The sequence below is a fragment of the Octopus sinensis genome, linkage group LG1 (genome assembly GCF_006345805.1).
Source record: "Octopus sinensis linkage group LG1, ASM634580v1, whole genome shotgun sequence".
NCBI lineage: Eukaryota > Metazoa > Mollusca > Cephalopoda > Octopoda > Octopodidae > Octopus > Octopus sinensis.
In genome coordinates, this window is record NC_042997.1 from 162578355 (window position 1) to 162606241 (window position 27887).

The 27887-nt window shown below is 36.0% G+C and overlaps 1 protein-coding gene across 1 annotated transcript in view; it reads left to right on the forward strand.

Annotated features, from left to right (window-relative positions):
- Positions 1 to 27084, forward strand: part of LOC115212968 (TBC1 domain family member 31-like) — a 63332-nt gene extending 36248 nt beyond the window's left edge. Inside the window, exons 9-22 of the mRNA XM_029781834.2 lie at positions 1393 to 1475; positions 2060 to 2206; positions 3592 to 3725; positions 5438 to 5571; positions 11813 to 11992; positions 12614 to 12793; positions 15193 to 15245; positions 16583 to 16735; positions 17556 to 17691; positions 19068 to 19160; positions 21783 to 21914; positions 23111 to 23219; positions 23987 to 24049; positions 26643 to 27084. Coding sequence (XP_029637694.1) covers positions 1393 to 1475; positions 2060 to 2206; positions 3592 to 3725; positions 5438 to 5571; positions 11813 to 11992; positions 12614 to 12793; positions 15193 to 15245; positions 16583 to 16735; positions 17556 to 17691; positions 19068 to 19160; positions 21783 to 21914; positions 23111 to 23219; positions 23987 to 24049; positions 26643 to 26758 — 1713 coding nt within the window. The 3' untranslated portion in view covers positions 26759 to 27084. The remainder of the gene's footprint in view (positions 1 to 1392; positions 1476 to 2059; positions 2207 to 3591; positions 3726 to 5437; positions 5572 to 11812; positions 11993 to 12613; positions 12794 to 15192; positions 15246 to 16582; positions 16736 to 17555; positions 17692 to 19067; positions 19161 to 21782; positions 21915 to 23110; positions 23220 to 23986; positions 24050 to 26642) is intronic.
- The last annotated feature ends 803 nt before the right edge of the window (positions 27085 to 27887 follow it).

The window sequence follows — 27887 nt, forward strand, 5'->3', positions numbered from 1 at the left end:
ATGTCTCACCACCATGAGCATTGCAGTTCTAAAACAAGCATCATACAATCTGTTCTTCACTCTGGGGGAAATTATCTTTGTTGCTAGCAGCAGCAGCAGCAAGTGGAGGTGCAATGGCCCAATGGTTAGGGCAGCGGACTCGTGGTCAGAGGATCGCAGTTTCTATTCCCAGACCGGGCGTTGTGTGTGTTTATTGAGCGAAAACACTTAAAGCTTCATGAGGCTCCGCAGGGGGGGGGGCGACCCCTGTTGTACGCTTTCGCTTCAACTTTCTCTCACTCTTTCTTCCTGTTTCTTGTCCCTGACTTCCTATGCAACCGCTGAGCCTGGATGTGCATTCATCCATCCATCGATGCTCTTGGTGTCAGGGGTTGACCTGCTTTCTCTTCTGCGGGTCTTACGAATAGCAAAGGACCACATTTCGGACTTCTCCAACTCTGGGACGAAGACCGCTTCGCTCAACAAACAAACAAACAAAAGCAGCAGCAGCAGTGGCCTTCTGAAATTTTGCTGTGTTCTTATCCTAGTTATTATATTTTTGGAGCAACTACTTTCCCTGCTAATTACATCTTCTGGGTAACAAAAGCTCTCTCTGTGACCTTCATATCTTGATCCAGTTGTTTGATTCCTTTATAATGTCCTCTATGTAAGACATTATCTCCTTTGCCTTTGTAACAGTTTACAATGGTGCTACTGCATGAGTCATTGGGTATGACACCTTCCTATACAGTTTGACTAATTATCAAGATGCTAATCATGGATCCTTCCTCATAAAATATTTTGAGCATCTTTACAACTATCTAGACCTACAGCTTCCCATCTCTTCACATTCTTAATTGCTTTATCTAACATGCTACTGCCAACTTAAATTGCTTGTCCCTCTATAGGGTGAGCATGAGGTAGCCCTTGTATATTGTATGCATTCTCCACATTTTATGATAACATCAGCCTCTTATGATAACACTTCTGTACGACTTTCTTGTCTTCTATACTGATGGTGAGTATGTCTCCATCATCCAAGTACATTTCTCACTTTTGATATCTGTTTTTTCTCACACATCGTCTTGCAATCTTGAATACTTTATACCTTTGTTCTTCACATTGCAGGACCTGCACAAATCTCTTCCTTTATACTTCACACTAAGCCAAGCCTACCTATCTTCTAGCTGTCCCTCAAGCTATTTGATAATGCTTCCTACTGATGGATGTAAAAAAATAAATATATAAATATATATATGTATATAAAATACTGACCAGCTGCTGACATAAACAATAAAAACAGAAACCATGAAATGGACAGAAGCGAAGCTCAAAAAGGCTGGAGAAAAGATTTTCTTAGACTGGCCAAACTTTATTGTGTTCTCATCAGTTATCTTTTCCTTTCTTGTACAGGACAAGGATTTGGATGAAAGCATTGATAAAGACCGGCTATACCGTATACTAAAAGGTCATGGAGAGTATCCTGAGAAATACAGGTTAAAGATTTGGAATATTTGATTGAAGAGTAATTAAACTTTAGATAAACATTATATGTTAATGCAATTTCCTGCTAAATCCAACAGTATATATTAGTTTTTGTTTTTGATTTAGTCGGAAGTGCAGTGCTCATAACCTTTGTTGGGGTATCTGAGTCAAGAAGGATGAAGTGAAAAAGTTGTCTTCACACCAGAGACTTGGTCTAACTGCATGTAACAGTGATCTCTATTAAAGGCATCCAAAAGCAAGGTGGTGACTCTAAATTCAATGATGGATTAAGTCTGCTACTCAGTAACAAGAATGTCTCCTCCAACTGACTTCCACATAGTTTCCGTCTATCACATTTCACTTATAAAGCTTTGGTTGACTCAAGGCTATGACAGGAGACACCCAAGGTGTCACGATGATAGGATTGGACCTAAAACTTCATAGTCGAAATTAAGCCTTTCTTTGTGTTTTACTATCTATAACACTCCCTGTATAAAATTTGATCTCGTTCTTTGATATCTTAAATTAACATTTTAATTTCTACTTTTGATAATATTTGTTAGGTTACAAACTTTTGTCATGTTGTTTTATACAGATTTTTCATCTGGAGACAATTGTTGAAATTGCCTGAGAACCACACAGCTTATGCTGCTCTTGTTGACAAAGGGAACCACTCATCATTTATCACTTTGCAAGAGTATTATCCAGTCAAGAGTCAAAGACTGTTTAGATTATTGCAGAGGTAATATTCTTGTACATTTAAACATTTTTGTATTTGAAAAAACAGGGACTATTTCAGTCATCCAGCTAGAGAAAATCTGCCTTAATAAAACTCTAGGTGACTCATGCCAGCATGAAAAAATGGACATTAAAATGATAATGATGGTGATGATGATGATATGTGTGTGTGTGTAGGGAAGCTATATTCCACTAGTGTAATAAATGGTATTATATCAAAAACGGTAACTTAGCCATTCAGTGTATGTATTAGTGTGTATTTATATATATAGTGTGTATTTATATATATGAATTGGTTATAGTGTAACTTTTGATCATTCAAATTAAATTGTATGTATGTATGTGGGTGGGTTTTGAGTGAGTGAGCGAGTGAGAGAAAAAGAGAGAGATAAGGACCTGACTAAAATACGTACTGGGGTTGACATGATTGACTAAAACCCTTTAAAACCGTAACCCATCATGGCTGCTATTTCTATATCTGAAACCATTAAAACAACTATGGCTAAAACAAATGTCAGTAGTGTTATGGACTTAGTTTTAATTTTAATATCCAATTCCATGACTCTGTTATGGTTTTCTACACAACTTCTAAATTTTTCATTCTTCCTATGTTTATCAATTTTCATTTTGTAATGTGTATTTTGAAACAGAAGAAAAGCTTACAAAACAAACCTTGTCATAAAGCAAAGAGTTTTTATTCTACAGTTATATACATTGAACCTCCATCTGACCTTCTGTTCATGTGGATTGTAAACAATACCACTACAACCCAATTTGTGTCAATTTGAAGACAAACATATACACAAATGCACACACACACACACACACACACACACACATATGCATGCAACAGGTTCCTTTATAGTTTCCATCTACTAAGTTTCACTCACAAAACATTGGTCAATCCAGGGTTATAGTCAAAATGAAGACAAATAGCCTAGTGGTTTGGGTATTCATCTTGTGATCCTAAAGTCATGAGTTTGATTCCAGGTGGTACAGTTTGTTCTTCAGCAAGGCACTTTATTTTACGTTGCTCCAGTTCACTCAGTTAGCAAAAATGAGTAGTACCTGTATTTCAAAGGGCCAGCCTTGTCATGCTGAATTCCCCTGAGAACCACTTGCAGGATACACATGTTTGTGGAGTGCTCAGCCAGTTGCACATTAATTTAATGAGCTGGCTGTTCCATTGATCGAATCAGCTGGAACCCTTGTCACCATAACCAACAGACTGCCAGTTATAGTTGAAGACATTTGCGTAAGTGCCACATTGTGGTTAAGTAGTGAATGTCTTATCCACACATCCATGCCTGTGTCTACATTTGATCTTTAAAATCTAATTTATGCCAATGCTAATGAGTTGGTTATAGTGTGACTTTTGTTTCTTTGTAGGGTTCTGTCAGCTTTAGCTCATTGGTCTCCAATTTTAGCTGAAACCAAATATTTACCTGCTCTGGTGTTTCCATTCCTAAAAGTGTTTTACCAAAATCATTTATGTTGTTTTGAGATAGTTGCCACCTTCATCAGTAAGTTAATACTTTTCTCTGATAATCTTTGTTAAATAATTATTTCTTTATTTCCAAAAACTGTTTATAATGAAACCATCATATGATTGTATTGATTGTAATTACTAATTCTTTACTTTGAGGTTTTACACCTTAACCAGACACCCTGTAAGTAGGTGAAGGTGCTCTCTGTAGCAAATTATTGAAGCCAAGGTTAAGATATTTATAATATTGATTTATTTCATTAATATATCTATTATTTTCCTGCCATTTTGCCAGGAGTCTTTTATGAAATCCACAATATTTGAAGCATTCTGAACTTCTCTCTGCTCTGAAGTTAACTTCTTCCTGTTGGTCTGGGAGGCCCTAAAAGGGGTCATGGACATTACCTTTTATCCTCTGATTAAGACATAAAAAAGAAAAATACAAAAACAAGTCACTAGACAAAACAAGTGCTAGACAAAATGTTTTACAGCAATTATTTTAAACATTTCAATTCTGTATTCAAGTTCCCTGGGGCTAACTTTAACTTTCATCTGTCTGGCTTTGATAAAATAAATACCAATAATGCATTATTGACATCCATTCATTTACTATTATAATGTTATATAAAAAATTATTTTTAAAAACTGTAAGTAATTGTACAAAATAAATCAATAATTATAGAGTTAGTAACTTTAAAATTACTACAGTTCAACTGAAGTCTGTCATTTACTACAGTATATCATATGATGTTACATCCATAACCTGTCTAGTTGTACATTGTTGAACAAACTATTAATATTATAACAATAACAAAGGCAGCAAGCTGGCAGAATCATTGGCATAGCAGGCGAAATGCTTAGCAACATTTCATCTGTCTTCACATTCTGAGTTCAAATTCTGCCAAGACCAACTTTGCCTTTCATCATTTAGGATCGATAAAATAAGTACCCGTTGAACAGTGAGGGTCGATGTTATCGACTTAATCCTTTCCTTGAAATTGCTGGCCTTGTGCCAAAATTTGAAACCAAAATTATGACATTTACATATTCTATGATCATAGGAACATTAGGCATATTTACGCACCATTTGTTTGTAAGCTTATCTTGTAAAGTAATTCATTCATTACTAGTGAAAATAAATCTAAAAATGTCTATTTCTATAGCAAGAGCCATAGAATACTGTTAAATTTCCAGAAAGCCATATCTGTTACTTAGCCTTGATTCTTTGTTATGACTGTTTAACTTACATAATTAATCCCATCAATATGGGACTACACTTGCCTCCATGATATCCTACTGTTTGGTTGTTTATTTAAGAAGCAGTGTATCTCTCTGGTATATAATACATCTGTTTTTGCTATTCAGTTTGATCATAAATTATCAAAAGCTCCAATAAAGATGAGTAAGGTGAACTCAGCCACTGCATAATAATCTCACTGATAAAATTGGACTATAGTATTTTGTTATTGTTGTTTTTTTGCTGTAAGTCCATCCTAAGACCAGGCTTCTCAAGTGTGACCAACCTATGTTATCAAAACACTTAGAACTATATTATGCTATATTTCCTTCCTATTTTAAGATATTAAAGTGTGATTTGAAGAAGCATTTCTAGCAGATCAAAGAACCACAGAGCCCCACCTCCACCACCACGTTCTTTTCTGTGTATTTTGAGTTTGCAGAACAAAGTTTAAAATTAATGTAATTTCATTAAGAAAAATATTTATTGTTATTAATTTCTTTATTTTCAAGTTAACTGGTGTGGTCATTGGTTTGAATATTTCCCTAATCCTCCAATTAATATTCTTGGAATGATTGAGAACGTCCTTTCACGACATGATCCCACTCTCTTGAGGCATCTGATTAAATACAAAGTCACATCTCAGGTATATATATATCATCATTATCATTTACATCTGTGTGTGTGTGTGCGCACATATGTATATCAGTTGTCAGTTTTCCCTTGTATTGCATTTAATAATTAATTTCTGCATACACACTGTCAGTTTTCCAAACTATACATTTGATGTTGGGTTGCCTACATGCACACCACCAATTGACCTTTCCCTCACTGCCTTTTACAAAGTCCACTCTGTTACAATAAAAATCAAATCTGGGTCTGAGAATAGCTCAGTATTTTGTTATATTACTTCCTACTGCAGCAAACCATGAACTACAGCTTCCTCTGACCAGTCTTGAAAGCTCTTTGGAAAGGTCATGACCTCTCCTCCTAACTCTCTGACTTAACCCATTGAAAAAAAATTAATAAATTACAGTACCCTACTTTTATGCTTTTATTTACAAAAAGCCTTCTAGAATATAGCATATGTAACTGAGGTAGTATCAAATTAAAATAGACATCTACAGCCATGGCCAAAAGTTTGGAACATTTAAAAAAAAATTTAAATTGTTATACCCAAATACAATTCAATTCAAATACATACAAATGTAGAGATATACTTACCTAATAATTAATCCAATGGTTCAATGTCTAGAAGAAAAAAATTTCAGACCTTTGTTCCAAACTTTTGGCCAAGTAATGATATATTACAAATTCAATACAGCTTTGAGCATTTAGTACAAAAAGTCTAATTTTCACACTTTTGACCACAAGTGTATGTTTCCTATTTAATGTATATACATCATTGCTAGGCCAGTTACATATCTTATGGACATGCTGTGTTAAAAAGGTAATACATATTGAATAGAGGAGAAAAATCGCCCTAACATCAGCCCAGTGAGAACACCAGATGCATTTCAACCTTTTTGACCTTTGTAATGATGCATACACACAGCCAACGATGTGCCCAGTGGAGAATTCATTACCTCTGATATATGAAACAATGAATAAAATATTCACTTATGTTACCTGGTTGAGAATTCATTGCCCACATCAATGTGAGGTGTTATCTCAGGACAAATTTTGAAATAACAGTCTTATCAATAATGTACATATATTATGATACATATCTTTTATTTTTTTATGTTTTACTTCTTTCATTCATTGGATTGTAACCATGCTGGGGCACTGCAGTACATATCAACCCCAACACTTATTTTTTTTTAAAGTCTGGTGCTTATTTTATTGACCTCTTTTGCTGTTAAGCAGTGGTGGGACACAAACACAATGACACATACATGCATATGTACACACACACAACACACACGCACACACGCACATACAAACAACAGGCTATGGGATTCTTTCAGTTTCCATCTACCAAATCCACTCACAAGGCTTTGGTCAGCTTAGGGCTATAGCAGAAGGCATTTGCCCAAGGTGCCACATAGTGGAACTGAACCTAGAACTATGCTACTTGGAAGCAAACTTCTAATCTCATGGCCACTCTTGCACCTATTGATGGCCATTCTTGAAAAAAATCTTTGCAACAAATCAGGGATACAAAAAATGTACAGAAGACTATAATAATAGGAGGAGGTGTGTAGTTAAGAAGTTAACTTTACAACCATATGGTTTCAGGGGGTTCAATCCCTTTGTATGGCATCATGAATGTGTTTTTCTAAAGCCTTGGGATCATCATCATCATCATTGTTCGACTGTGGTCGAGACAATGGAATTTACTATGCTACGCCAGACTTCACGGTCCATCATGGCATTGCGGAGGTCCTGTCGCTGGATGTCTGTATCCCTGGAGATTACATCAGGGTAGGAGAGTGTGCGCCCTTTGGTGTTGCGAGTAGATGGCTTCCAGAGGAGAAGAGTAGAAATTGCCTCGTATTCAGCTCTACAACAATGTCCAGCAAACGGGACTCTCCTACCTTTCACAAGAGATGACACAGGTGGTAGTTTCCTATATATTTGCATTTTGGTTGGATGATGCTTCCATGAGAGATTTTGAGCTCTCATAAGGAGGCGAGTGTAGGTTCCATCCAACCGCCTCTCAAGCTTCTTTGATAACGTCCAGGTTTCTGAGCCATATAGTAGAATTGGTTCGACTGTGGCTTTGAAGATTTCAAGTTTGAAGTCTCTACTTAGATTTGATGACCAGATCTTATGCATGTCATAGGATGACCAGTACCTTGCGAGCGAAACTAGTGGACAGGAACTGTGCAGAAGCCCATCACATGTGTTTGTGTGCATGTGTTCATATGTATCTGTGTTTCTGTCACTGCTTGACAAACACTGTTTTTATTCCATGACCTAGCAGTTCAACAAATAGTGGATGATAAGTGATAGATTTATAAATAAGAGCTGGGTGAATAAAATCCTTCTTAGCATTGCTCCAGTATGACCGCTGTCCAATGACTGAAATAAGTAAAGGAATAAAATGAAGAACATTTTATTTTTATTTTTTTCATTTCCTCTGTGTTTATGTTGTCATTTCCTTTTTTTATATTTATTGAAATTTAAATCTTATTAGATGTTTTCAAATTAGCTTCCAGAACTAAAACTGTGTGGCCAAATTGACATATTGTAAGTTTCTATGGCAACAAAATATGTAAACCAGCCAATATTATAACATTTGTAACTAATGCTATGAATCCCAACATATTGAGTGATCAGTTGTAAGAAGGCTTTTTTTTTTTTTTTTGCTTTTGCATGAGTTATCTCTCCTATTAAAAATGGGACATTTTTGCTGTCCCAACATCATGTGATCAAAGCAGTTAATATATTCATTATTTGTTAAGTCGAGAGAAGAGTGCTCAGATAAATTTTTAGGCTTCATCAACGAGGAGGGGAGATAACTGACTGAAGTTAGATTTTTTTTTTATTGTTACTATATTATAGCTATAAGGAAAACATTGACTAAAAAGGAGTTCTAAAAGAGAGTAGTTATTGGGAGAAAATGGGATTATCATCATCATCATTATCATCATCATTTATCGTCTGTTTTCCATACAGGCATTAGTTGGACGATTTGAGAGGAGCTGTCCAGTTGGAGAGCTGCATCAGGCTCCAATTGTTTGTTTTAACATGGTTTCTATGGCTGGATGTCCTTCCTAATGCCAGCCACTTTACAGAATGGACTGGGTGCTCCTTATATAGAACCAGCATAAGTGTTTTATACATGGCACCAGCACTGGTGCTTTATATATAGAACTGGTGTTGAGCTGGCAGAATCGTTAGCACACCGGGCGAAATGCTTAGCGGTATTTCGTCTTCCGTTACGTTCTGAGTTCAAACTCCGCCAAGGTCGACTTTGCCTTTCATCCTTTCAGGGTCGATTAAATAAGTACCAGTTACGCACTGGGGTCGATATAATCGACTTAATCCGTTTGTCTGTCCTTGTTTGTCCTCTCTATGTTTAGCCCCTTGTGGGTAGTAAAGAAATAGGTATCTCGTCTTCTGCTACGTTCTGAGTTCAAATTCCGCTGAGGTCAACTTTGCCTTTCATCCTTTTGGGGTCGATTAAATAAGTACCAGTTATGCACTGGGATCGATATAATTGACTTAATCCGTTTGTCTCTCCTTGTTTGTCCCCTCTGTGTGTAGTCCCTTGTAGGCAATGAAGAAATAAGGAACTGGCACTGGTGCTTTTTACTTGGCACCAGCACAGGTGCTTTTTGTGTGGCACTGGCATAAAAGTTTAATTTAAGATTAAGAATATAAGAGTAGAGGAGGTTCATAAATGTACTAACAAATATACAGAAATGAAGTATGTGTGTGTGTGTGTGTTAGGTCTTGAATAAGGGTAAAGGGTAAAAACTCTCTTCAGTCATGAATGACCATGAGATTGCAGCTAGAATGTTCCCCTCCGTGACACCAGTCCAGGCAAGGTTGTTTTTGGAAGACTAGCAATTGCCCATGCATACCAGCCTCCCCCTCCACACCACTGATCTTATCCAAGAGAAAGACAAAGGCTGATACAACTTGGCACCAGTGACATTGCAATTCATTTCTACTGCTGAGTGAACTGGAGCAACATGAAATAAGACACAACACACAGCCTGGTCCAGGAAGTGAACTCACTACTTCATAATTGAGCCCAACGATCTTACCACTGAGTCATGTACCTTGGATACTTTTGGTATATTTAAAAGTTTAAAAAAACTAGATTTTCTTTAATAGAATAGACAGAAGCTGAAGGCATCAAGCTGGCAGAAATGTTAGCATGCTGGGGAGATGCTTATTGATATTTTGTCTGTCTTTACGTTCTGAATTCAAATTCCACCGAGGTCAACTTTGCCTTTCATCCTTTCGAGGTCGGTAAATTAAGTTCCAGTTGCGTACTGGGGTCTATCTAATCGACTGGCTCCCTCCCCCCAAATCTCTGGTCTTGTGCCTAAAGTAGAAAAGAATAGACAGAAGATGACAGCTGATAAATATCTGTCAGACATTATTGACAATTGGCTTTCTTATTAAGCTCAGTTAATACTATACTACTAGCTTAAGATTCCTTAACTGCTTACAAAGGACACAAATGGCAAATCTTTACCAATATCCTTTCTACAATTTAATCCTTTAGTGTTCAGATTATTCAATCAAACATAATGCCTATTGATTCCCATTGATTTGAATTAATCATGCATTATCTCATATCTTCAAGATCTTGATGGTGTAATTACTTAATGTAAAATAACATTGTAGGGTAGGTGTGAGAGCCTGGATCTGGTCAGTTGGAACATAGAGCAGACTAGCTATTTTGGCCGGATATGGCCGGTTTAAAAACTAAAGGGTTAAATATCGAAGATATAGTGATAATAAAGAAAATGTATAAATTTGTATTTAATTTGTGTGTATGTATGTGTGAGTGCATGTGTGTATTTGTGCATATCATTACTACTGTTTTAACATCCACTTTTCCATGCCTGCATGGATTGGACAGAATTTGTTGATACAGATTTTCTATGGGCAAATGCCTGTCCTGTTGCCAGCCCTTACCTATTTTCATGGGAGATTGGAAATGAAGCATACCACTCATATGACAATGACAGTCCTTTACAATTATCACACAATATCAAGATAAGGAGACCCTAACACACACAAACACACATAACCAACTTCTTTTCAGTTTTCTTCTACCAGATCAACTCACAAGGCTCATAGCAGAAAACACATGCCCAAGGTGCCATGCTGTAGGACTGAACCTTAAACTATGGATTAGGAAGTAAACTTCTTAATCACATAGCCACAGCTGTATATACACATATAAATATATATATATATCACATCACAGTATTGACCATACCATCAGATGCTGTTATACACTGCTGATCACAATGCACTTCCAATTCTATCTTGATTGCATCATTCTCTTCTATCTTGACCCAAATTTTTGAACTAAACCATCTTCTCCTTGTCACGGAGGCTTTCCAAGTGACCTTTTCCAATTTCTTAAATACCACTTGGCAACTGCATGAGTCCACATGTCTGTGAACCTTGCAACATGTCCAGCCCAGCAGAATTTGTGCTTTCAGCACTCTGTGATCACATCATTCATCCCTCTCCATTCTCAAATTATCTCATTTCAAAAGTGCTCTCTTAATGATATTATCATCATCATCATCATCATTTAACATCCGTTTTCCATGATAGCATGGGTTGGACGGTTTTGACTGAGGGCTGGCAACCAGATGGCTGCACCAGGCTCCAGTCTTGATCTGGCAGAGTTTCTACAGCTGGATGCCCTTCCTAATGCCAACCACTCCGAGAGTGTAGTGGGTGCTTTTTACGTGCCACCTGCATGGGGGCCAGTCAGGCAGTACTGGCAATGACCTCGCTCAAATCTTTTTACACGCGCCACTGACACAGGTGCTAGTGAAGCGACACTGGTAACGATCACGCTCGAATGGTGCCCTTTTACGTGCCACGGGTACGGAAGCCAGTTGGCTGCTCTGGCAACGATCACAACAATCATGCTCGGATAGTGTTCTTGGCACCCTACTAGCACAGGCATAAGTGCCAGTAAGGCGATGCTGGTAATGATCATACTCGAATAGCCACTCTGTCAACGATCACACTCGTATGGTGCTCTTTGCACCCTGCTAGCATGGATGCCAGTCATCGAAATGATTTTGATTTTGATTATATATGATATATATTTATATGTATCTACCAATGTATATTCTTTCTTTATTTTTTTAGTTTGTTTTGGCCATCACAGCTAAGGCTATGCTCAAGCATAATTTTTTCCTAATATAAATCTTCTATTCTTATATCTATAGATTTATGCTTGGCCACTTTTAGAAAGCTTGTTCACTGAAGTTTTAACCAAGAATGAATGGTTACGTCTTTGGGATCATGTTTTCAGCAACCATCCTGCATTTTTGTTAATGGTTGTCGTAGCTTATGTCATCGGTGCAAGAGCTGCTTTGCTGAAGTGTGTCGAACTTGATGACTTCAAGGTAAATATTTAATTTATATTTTCACCATGCCACAATTGAAATAATAAACTAATGGTATTTTATATGTTTGCGGCGAGCTGGCAGAAACGTTAGCACGCCAGGTGAAATGCTTTGCAATATTTCATCTGCCGCTACGTTCTGAGTTCAAATTCCACTGAGGTCGACTTTGCCTTTCATCCTTTCGGGGTCGATTAAATAAGTACCAGTTATGCACTGGGGGTCGATATAATCGACTTAATCCATTTGTCTGTCCTTGTTTGTCCTCTCTGTGTTTAGCCCCTTGTGGGTAGTAAAGAAATAGGTATTTTATATGTTTGCATGGAAGCACATGGCTTAGCTGTTAGGGTGTTGGGTTCCTGATCATAAGATAATGGTTTCAATTCTTGGACCAGATGATACATTATGTTCTTGAGCATAACACTTCATTTCACATTGCTCCAGTTTACTCAGCTGGTAAAAATTGAATAATCCTGCAATGGACTGGTATCCTATCCAGGGAGGAATATATACATCAGAGAAGCAAAGAAACCTTACAGATTAATGTGGACTAGCCATTTTGTATGTTTGTGTTTATGATGAACTGATATCCTGTTGGTACCTTCATATGAAGTTCTATTTTAGTTTTTCTTCAGCCAACAAAATGCTGTCAACATTGGAAATGTGATTAAAGAAACTTATCGTTTAATATCGTCAACACCTGATGAGGTCAACCCATTGAAGTTAATGAATGAGTTTGTTCCTTTGACAAAAGGTCAATATCCTGTGTTTAATAAGTATCCCAAGTTTATTGTTGATTATCAGGTGAGTGATAATACTTGTATCTTGTGAAATTTTCCTTTTAATTTAAGCACATAATAAAAATTAAAGCAAATTTGCAATATAAATTGAGCCTTTGATTATTAAACTTGAATTCACCTGTCAAAAACTTCAGTGTATAGGTGTAGGCTTGGCTGTGTGGTAATAAACTCGCTTCTCAATCACATGGGTCCAGGTTCAGTCCCACCACAAGGGTCCTTGGACAAGTGTCTTCTACTGTAGCCTCAGGCCAACTGAAGCTTTGTGAGTGGATTTGGTAAGTAAAAACCAAAAGCCCATTATATATGTATATATATATATATATGGGAGGGGGCTTTGTGTCTGTCTTTGATAGGCAGAAACTGAAAGAAGCCTATCATATATATATGGTGGGAAGAGGCCTTTGTGTCTGTCTTTGTCCCTTGCCACTGCTTGATAACTGGTGTTGGTGTATTCACATCCCCATAACTTAGCTGTTTGACTAAAGAGACCAATAGAATAAGTACCAGGTTTAAAAAAAACACAAAGTACTGGGATCAATCCATTCAACTAAAAATTCTTCCAGACAGTGCCCTTGCATGGTCACAGTCTGATGATTGAAAGAAGTAAAAGATAAATTTCAATCTTCAGCTGATCTAATATATTCTTTCCTACTCTAGTCACAAGGCCCAAAGTTTTGGGGGAAGGGGCCAGTCGATTAGATCAACTCCAGTATGTACCTGGTACTTAATTTATCGACCCTGAAAGGATAATAGGCAAAGTTGACTTCAGTGGAATTTGAACTTAGAACATAAAGACAGACGAAATACAGCTAAGCATTTCGCCCAGTGTGCTAACGTTTCTGCCAGCTCGTTGCCTTGCTGATCTAATATGTTGAATGATAATATGGCAACCTTTTTCATGGCCATAACTTTAATGAAAAACGTTTCCTATGTTTCAAGTAATTTCTTGAAATTATTAAGAATTTGGAGATGTTTAATAAAATAACTAACTTTTTTGTTTATTAATGTATTAAGCTGGCATTTGAAACAACATTGAATTACTTGTGTAAAATGAAAGTGTAAAGTTTAATTTAAATATTGAACAGTTTAAAACAGGGATGTTTGTATCAAAGAATAATCAATAGTCTTGAGTTAGCTGGTAGTAAAAATTTTAATAAAACTTTTACTTTAGATGAAGATCGTGTTAAAGGATTAAACCAAGTTTATATCATTATTAAAGCTATTAAAATTTTTCTTAAGTCAAACATTAAATCTTTCTGTGACCATATTTCTCATGAAATACAATTATTAAATAATTTGTTACATTCATTTAATAAATAAGAACTTGGAGTAGGTCAATAAAAAAAGTCTTTTTTAAGCTGGTTTTTGTGACAAAACTTAAGAAATGATTCATGTATAAAATTATGATAGAAGCATTGTGGCAGAAAAGATATCTGAACTTAAACAACTGCCATAAGTATTGTCTAGCCTAGTGGTTCCCAAAGTGGGTGGTATTGTTCCCCTGGGGGGCAGTGGAAAGTTCCAAGGAGGCATTGGAGAAAAGTGAGGCGACAATGGGGAAGTGATTTATGTAAAAATTGGGGTGATAATGGGGTGGCAATCCATGTAAAAACAACAAAATAAAGGGTTAATTTGATTAAGATATATTTGTGAAATACAGTTGCTTTGAATTTGCTTCAGAAAGAGGTCTATGTTTGTGATGGTTAGTTGTGGTGTGGGTGCTAGAAATGTGGTCTGGGTGTCAAGGGAGCAGCATTCCTAAAAAAGTTTGAGAACCACTGGTCTAGCCCATACCAGCAAGGAAAAAGGGGACATGAAATGGTGATGATTCATATTTTTTCCCTCATTTAGCTGCAAATACTTTCATAGAGAAATTAATTTGCAAATGTATTTTAGTTAAGATTTTTGTCAAAATAATAGACTCAATAGTTGAATGTTTCATGTGCTGGGCCCAAAGATCATGAATTTAACCCTTTAGCATTCAGATTACTCTGTCAAATGTAATGTCTATTTATTCACATCATTTTGAACTAATCATGCATTTTCTCGAAGCTTCAAGATTTCAATGGCATGTTTGTATATTTTTAGAATAGCATTGTAGGGTAAGTGTGAGAGGCTGGATCTAGTTAGTTTTAACATAAAACAGGTAGAATATTTAGACCAGATATGACCAGATTAAATGCTAAATGGTTGAACTGTTGCCTAATAGAGTTTCTCTTATTTCTTCAGTCATATACGAGTTGTCTTTGATACAGAAATTACCCAGCTGTAAAATCCTCGTTTATACTGGAATAGAAGAAAATATCATTGTAGAATGATCAAATTTTAAAATATCTTTACATTAATTTTCCATTTGGATAAATTTATTGACCGTTTTTTATGAATTTATTTATTGCTTTCCAGAAAAAAGAACGTGAAAAAATACAGCAACAAGAATTAGAATATTTACGGCAAAGGTTAGATGTTTTACTAAATCCCTTACATTCGGAACCAAACTCTTTTTGTATGTGTATTGTTAGTATTAGTTGATTATTGTCCCCTCTTCCACGTCTTTTTGATTTGCATTTGTTATGATTATTGACATAACATATTTTATTAACTGTAAGATTTAATGTAGCATTGCTCATCATTATGTCTCTCAAAGTTAATAATCCTTGGGATCCCTGCTGCTCACAAGAATACTGTAACCATTAAGGTTTTACACCCTCATCCACTCCTTAAATACAAGCAACACTAAGAAGATTCATTCAGGATTCTCAGCCAACAGTCTCTTGTTTGAATAAGACTAGGAGATAGCCATCACCAGTATTTGACTGGAGCTTCATTTAGAATTGTAAAAATAGAGAAGGAAAAGTTATGTCCAACCTATTCCAGCATGGAGCACGGACATTAAATAACAATAATGATGATTTCTAGTTGAATTTTCTCAAACATGACAGAAATGTTAACGTTTATATGTTGTAATTCACTGAACATCCAAAATTTCTGAAATTTGTGAATTTATCTGTTAGTTGATCAAATCACTTAGAGCAAGCATGATTGATCAGAACCATTTTTTGCTTCTTAAAAGACTTGCAATTAAAGTTTTTCTCTCTGATGAAGGACAAATATCCAAAATGTTGAAATTTTCACTCTTCATAAATGAGCCATCAAAAGCACAAATATGCAAATTAAGCTATCCACTATGGTGCTAACCTAATTTGCAATTACTTTATATTAGTTGAATATTCTGTACTGTTGACTGGAGAGGGAAACTGGGTGCATCTCTGGGGAGCAGTCAATGAACCATGAAATGGTCCATCCAGAAACTCACATCCCTTTTTTTTCTGCATATCAAAAGCTTAGAAAGAATGTGTTTACATACTTATTTTACATACAGCTGGCTTTATAATACTTAAATTTAACTCATTTTAATTGTCTTTTTTATTTACAAGCTTTTAATATATCATTATTGTATGTCATGAGAAAGAAGCTATTTAGTGTACTACTAGTTCTATTAAAATTGTAGTTACATCTGTTCTTTTGCTTTATATTTGTTGATATCAGTCTTTATCTGTCTTTTGTCTATATGTTCATAGATAATCAGATGCAAGTTTCAAATATCTCTAGCATGCTTGAAACAATTGGTAAAATTCTTGTTAAATATGTTTTAGACCAAGATTATTTAAGTTTTTGTCTAATCACCAAGCACATAGTTATATAATCTTTCTCTTAGTGCAAATCATACATAACTAAATATGGAACAATTTTTTTCTTTTGAATTGAATATGATATTTACTAACTTCTTATTCAGACAACTGTCTCTGGAACTCCATAAAGCAACACTGCATAGACAACAAGAAGAAGAAGCTTGGTTCCGACAACAAAAACTGTTATTGGAGGCTGAAGATAAACGGCGGAAAATGATGAAAGATGAGGAGGAAAAACTTACAGAACGACGAAGGCAGTAAGTTTTATGTTCAGTTATTGTAAATTCATAATGTCAGAAGTTGTTGTTTAACCCCAAGTAAACCATGTCTGAGGAGAGGAGATCTATGATCAATGGTATTCCAGTTGTAACTACTCCATCTGTTGATTATGTCTAGAATTACACTACCCAATGTGTCCTTTGCATTTTTAAGATGTTATGATGCTGTTTCTTGTTGGAGGAGAGACTACTTAGAGTCTCTGTCATTAGCTTAGGCAACTGTGTGTTTGGTGAAAACAGTAAAATATCAGACAAGAAAGTTTTTAATTTGCTGTCATATTTCTACAGTTAAACTCTATTTAGGTAACTTTATCTTTTATTCTTCCTCCATAAATAAAATACTCTTTAGTTTAGTATTAAGATTAGTTCCATTATTGGGCCTTAGGAAAAGAAATCCTTATTTTACTGCAAGGGAAATAGCATTTCTGTCCATCGATGTGGGTTCAACCTGTTTTCGTATTCATGCATATTGATGTGATCAAGATGTGTTCCTTACTTGCAATTCATTCTTCTAAACACTTGTCGTACTTGGTTTGTCTGACACATCTCTTCTCGAGTGTTCATAAACATTTTAGCAAAATGTTGGTAACTATGAAGTTTTACTTTGCTAATTTATATATTACTGTGTTGATTATTTTTAAAAATTCATTCAGTTATTTAAAGAAGATTCTTGCTTCTTTTTTAGTCTTCCATTTTATTCATAACAAAGCACAACTGAAGTGATAATATTTATATTACATTTTGATTATTTATATAATGGATATAAAACTTAGAGAAAAATTTCATTGCAATTTATAAGGTTACAGACAATGAATAAAGAAGCAAAAGTTAAACAACTGAACCTTCTGGATGATGTCCGACACAAATTCCTCAGTTTACTTCGGAAACAGCATGAAATTGAACTCCATCGCTTGAACGATCAGGTTTCTAGTCAGGTTGGTATCTGCTAAATGTCTTCACTTATCCTCATTACTACCATTTTCATGGCCAGATATTCAATATCTCATGAGTTCTGCAATGCAGTAACTCTCTATGCAATTTAATTTTATGTCATCTCATCCCACTGTTCTGAAATTTAACATACCTTTATTCTTTTCTGAATTTTCACAACAACAAAATCTGGTACTGTCTACTATGTACTTATGATACATCTTCACCCAGCATAATCACTTTGGAGGTGCTTGTCCATGATAATGCCATATAAAAAGCACTGGTGATGGATCCACATAGAAAGTACTGATGATGGTGCCTTGTAAAAAGCAATGGTGCTGGTGCCACATAAAAAGCACCCAGTATCACTGTACAGTGGTTAGTGTTAGGAAGGGCATCCAGTGGTAGAAACTAAGCTAAAACAAATTATGGAACCTGATGCAGGTTTCTAGCCTTGTTAGCTACTGCCAAACTATGCAGCCCATGCCAGCATGGAAAATGGATGGGAAATCATAATGATGATTATATCTTTACCAACATGCTCATTTAGTCTTCTCGACTAACTTCTGTTGAGCTTTTCTCACCTGTTATGATTATATCTCTAACAAACTATGTTCAGCTTATAACTTTTAAATAACTGCATATAATCCCTAGGCAACCTTTTTCAAGCAGCAGGCTGCAAGAGACAGGACTCATCATCAAGCAGGCTGCACTTCTAAAAGAATTTGTGGTAATTTTTCATTGGCATACCATTCAGAAAATCTCATGGGTTGCAGTTTGCCCATGACTGATTTCGATTCACTGTCTCTGTTCCTTTGACATATACAATATCACTTTGCTTGTATAACGGTGATACTTTTTCAACTATGACATGTTGTCAAGACAAGGACACACATGCACACACACACACACACATGCACACACAAGCACATACGTACAGGCACACACAGACCCTAGGGCTATAGTTGGAGGTATTTGCCCAACATGCCTCACATTGTGGGACTGAACTTAAGATCACATGGTTGGGAAGCAAGCTTCTTGGTCACACAGCCATGCCTGTATTTATGCTAAATTTAAATTTGGTCACCAATCATGCTGCTGTTGGATCTTGAGGTTTAAAATATGCAATATAAACTTACATGCTTCTCCACTGTTGAATCAGCTTTATTTTTTTTAATGTGTTGAAGCCATATATCAAATACGAGTAACCTGCAGCATAACAGAAGTGATGTAGGGAGTGCCAGTCTCGGCGAATAATCATTATTCCCAACTCATGGATCATGGACATTTTTCTTTTTTTATCCTTACTTCATAAACTTGTCATCTTACTTAGTGTCATTTCATTGATATTAATCACTTTGTGGTTTTTGTCTATTTTCAGGAGTCACAGCGTGTAAGAGAATTGGAAGATGTTATATCAGAATCTGAGATGAAAAAATTTGAAAGAGAGCTAGAGAAACGCTTGTATGAACAAGTAAGTATATTCCATACAACTAATTTAATGAGATCAAATATAGTGAAGCAGTGATCGTTTCATGGGAATCTGATTCAATTATTACTATTGCTCATACGTGACATTAAAAAGATCTGAAACAAAAATGAGAAACTGTCTCACTGACAGGATCTGAATCACTTACCAAATGACTGTGTACCAGCCACCCACTTCTGTCTTAAATTAATTACTTAAATTCATTTTTCTCTGCTGTTTTATCTAATAGTTTGCTGCATTTTTTCCAACTGTGATATTTTTATCTCTACAAGAGAATTTTGTCAGATAATTAGCATAACAGGACAGGTTAAATTTTATAGTGCCGCTGGACTGACTCCTGTGCAGGTGGCATGTAAAAAGCACCATTTGAGCGTGGCCATTGCCAGTACCACCAGACTGGCCCTCATGCCAGTGGCACATAAAAGCACCCACTACACTCTCAGAGTGGTTGGCATTAGGAAGGGCATCCTGCTGTAGAAACTGCCAGATCAGATTGGAGCCTGGTGCAGCCATCTGGCTCACCAGACCTCAGTCAAATCGTCCAACCCATGCTAGCATGGAAAGCATATGTTAAATGATGATGATGATTATATCTTATATATTATACTAATACATAAGGTGTGCCCAGCTCATCAATTGAATATTTACAAGAAATAATCTCATAGCATATTATACTAACTGTCAATACATTTTTCTTCAAAAGGTCACCATGGCCATCAACAGCGTTTTATTTTGATTTCCATGGTGTTAGACAAATCTAAAATGTTTAAAACTATCTTAATTTTATTAAAAATCTCAGTTTGTTCACCACCACCCTCATTTCAACCCTTACAACACCACCATCCCATCTTATTATCTTTGAATATGTTTCCCCTACTTATCAATCTCAATTTAATCATCCACTGAAACAGCAACATCTACATTACCATCATCATCATCATCATCATTCCATCCACCTAAGTAATATTATATATTTATAAACACTATTAGCTTGTGTACGTTATAAGAATTTTTTACTTTTTGCAAACTTAATGAAATATGAAACAAATAAGTGTAATAGTAGAACTCAAAAGTAAATAATTCTATAAGCAACATCATTTGGAATACTGGATTAAAGAATTCCTTGATGATGATGATCATCACCATCATCATCATATCTGCTTTCCATGCTGGCATGGATTGGATGATTTGACAGAAGCTGGCCCAGCAGGAGACCACACCAGACTTCTTTGTCTGTTTTGACACTGTTTTTACAGCTGGATGCCTTTCCTAACACTAACCACCCAGCAGAGGGGACTGAGTGCTTTTTACATGGCACCAGCACAGGTGAGGTCAAACTTCACCCTTTTCTTTTTATCAAAGGGTCTTTTTTACCCACAATTCTACATGCTATTATTTATAGCCTTGTCTTAAAGGCAGTATACCTGCAGAATCATTAGCATGCTGGGAAATGCTTAGCAGCATTTTGCAGTCTTCACATCCTGAGTTCAAAATCCACTGAGGTCGAATTTGCCTTTTGTCCTTTCAGGGTCAATAGAATAAGTACCAGTCAAGTACTGGGGTCAATATAATCAATTCCCCCCAAACTGCTGGCCCCTCTGACAAAATTTCAAACTATTATTTATAAGCTTTATCTACTTTCACCATTAAAAATATTTTATTTCATATTTTGCAAATTTCTAAAAAGATAATAAATACTTCTTAGAATGTAAACAACATATAGGCGCAGGTGTGACTGTGGTAAGAAGCTTGATTCCCAACCACATGGTTTGGGGTTCAGTCCTACTGCATGGTAACTTAGACAGGTGTTTTCTACTATAGCCCCAGGCTGACCAAAGCCTTGTGAGTGAATTTGGTAGACAGAAACTGAAAGAAGCCTGTCATATATATATACATATATATACAAGGCGGCGAGCTGGCAGAAACGTTAGCACGCCGGGCGAAATGCGTAGCCATATTTCGTTTGTCGTTATGTTCCGAGTTCAAATTCCGCCGAGGTCGACTTTGCCTTTCATCCTTTCGGGGTCGATAAATAAGTACCAGTTACGCACTGGGGTCGACGTAATCGACTTAAACCGTTTGTCTGTCCTTGTTTGTCCCCTCTGTGTTTAGCCCCTTGTGGGTAGTAAAGAAATATATATATACATATATATGTTTATGTGTGTCTGTGTTTATCGCCCTGCCATTACTTGACAACTAATGCTTATGTGTTTATGTCCCCATAACTTAGTGGTTCTGCAAAAGAGACTGATAGAATAAGTACTGAGCTTACAAGGAATTTCTTCATCTAAAACCCTTTAAGGTAGTGCCCCAGCATGACCGCTGTCAAACGACTGAAACAAATAAAAGAATAAAAAAGAAAAAGAAATGTGAACAATATAGAAGTCTCACTGGTAAGAACAAAGCTTCTAAACATGGATGGAGATGGTAGCTCATTTGTAATGACCTCAGATATGGGTTCATGTCCCACAAGTAGTCTTTGACATTTTTTTCCTATCTGAGGGAGTTTTTCAACCCAATATTCTACATGCTATTATCTATTGCTTTATCTACTCTGAGATCCACCATTAAAATGTTTGTACAATATTTTTCTGATAATATTTTTAGGAGACACTGCGAGAATATATTCAGACTTCTAATGCACTCAAGTCTGACGGAGAAATCTCTAATAGACATGCTGAACTTGAGTCAAGAATTATGGAGTGTATGGTTGAGTTATTAGGAGATAAAAGACACCAGGTAATAAGGATTTCTAATATAGGCATTAAGCCACATGTTTGGGTGGGAGAAGCATAAAGTTGATTAAAAATTGCCCCCAGTGGGTAGTGTTATATACATACATACATATATATACACACACACACACATATATGTATAACTTAGTTAAACAGCTAATGCAATTATTGTCACAATTAATGTGGTCACAGTATGACTGAGTAGTTAATAAATACATTTTTTTTTTTGTCTTGCAAGTACATGGTGACCCCTGTCAGTGCCGGTGCCACTTAAAAGCACCCAGTCCACACTGTAAAGTGGTTGGTGTTCGAAAGGGCATCCAGCTGTAAAAACCTTGCCAAAACTGACCTCACCTGTGCTTGTGCCACATAAAAAGCACTAAGTCCACTCTGCTGAGTGGTTGGTATTAGGAAGGACTACCAGCTGTAAAAATCCTGCCAAAACAGTCACAGAAGTCTGGTGCAGACTTCTTCTTGGATATCGCTTGTGAAACTGTCCCACTCATGCTAGCATGGGTGTTAAATGATGATGATGATTTTTGAGCAGTGTTGAACAGTTTGACAGGTCTGGTGAACCAGAGGATTGATCCACCTCCAATGTCTGTTTTGGCATGGTTTCTATGTCTAAATGCTCTTCCTAGCATGAAACACTCTAGAGAGGTGTACTGGTTGCTTTTTTTTATCGTATAAGCAGCAGTGAGGTCACCAAGTAACTTGCAAAAGATCCCTGAAGTAGTATTGAGAAAAGTGACTTTGTGCCAAGCGATGAGAGGTTAAAATTTGATACAGGTACAGAAACAGGTATTTTATTGTAGAGGGAATAGATGGTTAACCCAGTTGGAAAAAAGAGAGAGAAGATATTGAAAATTATGTGTCTTGGTATACCCTCAAGTTAAAGGTTGGTGAATATAAGTGAAATGGTACTGCGGATTGGATAGGGTGAATGGATAGGTAAGTTTGTGAGAGTGGGAAATGGAAGGGAGGAGGGCAGTGCAGTGAGTAAACACAGGTGGAGGACAGGGTGTAGTTATAATTAAAATTATGACTTTAATACATGGTCTCTACACATTGGCTTTTGGGTGTAATTTTTATTTTTGCCCATGAAATAATGTACAGTGTACAAATTAAGTTGCAATAATATGTTCAAAAAACATTTATTTATAAACCAAATATTGTTATTATTTTTTCCTTGTATTTTAGGAGATTGTATCTGAGAAAGTACGTAAGGATATTCTTCGTAATTCTTCTAAACTTGTCCCAGCAGATGTTGAGAAATGTGATCTTGAAACAGAAAAAGAAAATCAGCCAGGTAATTTTGTTCAAAATGACCTACTAGCTTGTTATGAATGTTTGATTGTCCTTTAGAAATTTTTAAAGTTAAAGAATTAAAATATTAAACGATTGATTAAATGTTCCAATCACAAGACTAACTAAATATTTTTAATCAAGACATCAAGGCATCTGCATGGTCACCTGATTTGCTAGAAACAGTAGCTAAATATCTCATATTACATCTTAAAAGAAGGGAAGGATGCATTGGATAATGTAATTTTAGATAACTATATTTCATTAAAAAAATTCATTAATAAAAGGTAAAAAAACACGGGCTGGTGACATATATTTGCTCAATCAGGATTGACTTTTGTGCACAGCAAATTTCTATAAATTTCTGAAGCTCACTACATTTAGCTGGCATTAATTAAAAATCTGTAATGACCCAGAACAAATACCACAAGGCATCTTGTCTAACACTCTGATGTTTCTCTTATCCATGTGATTGCCTTAATCTATCACCTAGTTAAACACAGACACCTGGTCAGGTGCCATTAGCAGAGTTCACTCTGTTGCAATTATTCCAGCCATGCCTCTAGTATGAAGATAACTTCACTTCCATCCTCCCACTCATTTCAAAGGCCCTAAAAAGTGGATGTGGTGGCTGCTCTTGTCCCTCCAATTTAACCAACAAAGAAAAAAGTTTGTTTGATCTGTGATCCTTAAACATTTTCCATATGACTAATCCATCTAACTTCACAATTTGAACAATTGAATTGTTGCTTGCTATTATTTTCTCTGCAGATAATACCTATGACATAGACAGGGACAAAGGTCTTGATGAATCATTGGATATAACTCCAAACTGTAAGCATAATAATCATTCCTTATTAACTTATAAATCCCAGTCAGTGTTCAGAAAAATTTTAATAGTCTTGGCCCCAGGCCCATGCTGGATTATCAATTTTGCCAGATTAAAAATGGTCATGCAATTGTAATTCAGAGTAAATTCTCAGAAGACAGCTAGTAATTTTCTCCCAACTACCACATCACTAGTAATTTTATCTCAACTAAACTTTTATGACACATCTTTTTTATTCACTAGAAACTTGTTATAAAGTTAGAAGCATCCTTCTAATCCTTAAACTAAATAATATGTAAATACAAATATTTAAAATAAAGTCTGATGCCACACACTAACCGCCTAAGCACTGGACCCCTGCCAGATCCTGTCTTGAAATGTAACTTCTCGTTCATAGAAGAGCACTGTTTTCTCAACACTGAATGTAAGTTAATTTCCTTTTCACAGAAAGGGGGTCTTTAAAGAGTCAACACATGGTGTTAGATCTAGTTTTAAACATTTGCATCTTCATATTAATATAGTTTGGTGTGGAGACAGTGTTTATGCATGTATTGTATATTACCATAAATGAATGTGTCCTGAAAGCCTGGTAGTGACAATGTTATTAATAATGGTTTCAAATTCTGCCACAAGGGCAACCTATGTTATTAATAATGGTTGCAAGAAATTTAAGTATCCTCCCATGAAAAATTATGTCCAGATTTCAAGATATGTTATATTGTCAATTGGTGGAAAATCACTAGAGTTTCTGCATTTGGCATGTATAGTTTCTCCATTCCGGTTAAAGAATTAAAATATTAAATGATTGACTAAATGTTCCAATCACAAGACCATTCTGGTTAAGAGATTAACCTGTGGAATAAAGAAAATTATCTTTTTGCGTATACTATGTGACAATAACCTTATGGTTAAGAAGTTTTTCTTCAATCCCACTGCTGACATATTTTATGGGTAGTCTCTTTCGTAACCTCAGGTTGACCAAAGCATTGCAAATGGAATAGGATTGTAGTTAAAAACTGTGGAAGCTCGGCAAATGCGTGTGCGTGCGTGCGTTCATGTGTGTTTGCGTCTGTTTATGGAAATGGATGTGACGAGTTGCTTCCCTTTATCTAGCAACCGTAACTTTGCACTTTATTAAAGTAACAGACTGTTAACAACGTAAATATCACTAAAGCCTCTGAAGACTGTACCTCGGCTTAGCCACAGCCCAGTGACTGAAATCAACAAAAGAATAAAAGAATGTATTGAGTTTTCTTTCTAATTACACTATAAAGAGAAAGAAAAAGTCACTAATCATCCCAATATTTGTATGCTCATTGCTATTAAATATCTGTTGTTTTGAAATTAAACAAAGGGATGCGTTTATGTCAAATAACTAAATAAATAAATAAAAAAAACTCAGCGAAGTCATTTGCTGTTGGTTGATGGTACCTGTAGAAGAAGTGGTTAGGTTACCTCTTTGGATAATGCCTTGTCAGTGATATACTGCAAGCTATTGACTCTACAACTCTATTGCTTCTTCCAGTCCACTACCTTTTCGTATTTCTTTTTAGTATGCTTTTGGCATTTAATTCACCCCATTCTCTTCTGTATAATAAGGAATGGATAAAAGCACAGTGTTTCACTATTAATTCAAACTCATCATGATGGTAGTGAAACCTCTCAGATTATAAAATATATATCCGTCCAACCCATGCTAGCATGGAAAACGGACGTTAAACGATGATGATGATGATATTAGCGACAGGAGTAGTGTTAATACTGAGAGGTAAAGTTTATCCCCACTTATTAATATTTATTCTAGCTGAACATCCACATTTAAGTGAGGTTGAATATTCTTTTCTACTCTAAGTGCAAGGCTCGAAAATTTTGGGGAAGGTGGCCAGTTGATTAGATCAACCCAAGTACGCAACTGGTACTTAATTTATTAACCCTGAAAGGATGAAAGGCAAAGTCGACCCCAGCAGAATTTGAACTCAGAACGTAAAGACAAACGTAATATGCTAAGCATTTCGCTCAGCGTGCTAACGTTTTTTTCCCAGCTCACCACCTTAGTGAAGATAACTATTAGCTCTCAGATTATAATGGTTATACTTGCTCTGAATTCAATAAATGTTAACATGCTACAGGCAGAAATGTGACTATGTGGTTAAGAAGGTTGCTTCTTTACTGCATGGTTCAGGGTTCAGTCCCACTGCATGGCACCTTGGCAAATATCTTCTATGTATAGCCTTAGATTTCGTAAATGAGAGCTGAATGAAGCCCATCACGTGTGTGTGTCTTTGTGTGACAATAATAAAATGATTGTCATTGTCATACAAGCAGTGTCATTCATTTCCATTATTCTGCAAGAACATGTCTAGCCATAGGGAAATATCACCTTACCTGGAAACGAGTGAGGGTTGGTGATAGGAAGGACATCCAGCCTAGGAATTCTGCTTCAATAAACTCTGACTCATGCAAGCATGGAAAAATGGATGTTAAAATGATAATGATAACAATGATGATGACAGTGATGATATATTTTGATATGAAATTTTATAAATTATTTGATTTGTATATCGTGGTAATTCTGGTTTATGTTGAATGTACTTTCAGTTTGCTTCAGCAAAGAGAGACACCGAATACAGACTGAAACAAAGTTTATGAACGAAATTCGTCAGCTGCGACAACGTTTGGCTAGAGAGAGTTACCAACAGAAACCACCATCATAACATCAACACGTTACTATGATATTCTGACAAAGCTTTTCTCTCAGATACTTCTTGAGGAATTATGAGTTTACAAATGCAAGTTTGAGTTTGAACATCATTGTATATGACAGAACTAACTGCTCATTTGTGTGGTTTAGGTTGCTGCCATTATCATTAAGTAGCTTCAAACAAGTCTTCTTGAACAGTGTGGATACTTAGATGTAAATAATAGACATTGTTTGCTAGAGGTCATACTTCCATCTGTTCAGCTCTGCATCATACATGCTGTCATTAGTGTTACTGAGTTTATATATATATATATATATATTGGGTTGTCCGGAAAGTTTGTGTCGATTTTGAAAGGAAAGAAAAAGGTCAATAAATACTTGCCATTACATTTTTAATCAACCAAATATGAACCATTTTGTTGCACAATGCATCTCCATCTTTCCTTTAACTTAAAAATACCCTCTTCCCAGAATTGAGGTGGTTTCATGGCAAGGAATTCATCGAGGTATCTTTTTATGTCATCCAAGGAATTGAAATTTTTACCATTAAGACTATTCTGCAGAGACCTGAATAAGTGCTGAATATTGCTCCGAAGAAACAATATCTGGTGAATATGGAGGGTGGGGTAACACATCCCAGCCGAGCCGCAGCAGTATTTGTCTGGTTCCCAAAGCATCAAGTGCCGAAAATGAACTTTCTTATCTTCCATTTTAAAGGGTTACAGAATTAACACAGATTATAGGAACATGAACCTTCTTCCACGAAAAGATAGCTTAAACTGTGCTCTAAATGGAGGTGTAGTCAAATCCTATTTTATGGACTTAACCATGTTCTAAAATAAGTCGAAAGGTAAGCTACTATAAATCGGCACGAACTTTCCGGACAACCCAATATATATATATATATGTTAACATTCACACTCACTGGTGGAACATTATTATTTGCGAAAAGTTTTTTACATACATAAGTTAAAAGCTGGAATTTAATGAGAGTAGTGGTGGTTTGCAGCAGTAAAAATTGCTTTTACTGGCAATGTTTAAAATTTCTGAGGTTTGTACAGCATTGGCAAAGGAGCTCTAGATGTTTGGGACAAAGTCCTTTTTTAAGAAGAGAGAAAAAGATTATATTTTTATCTCTTTGT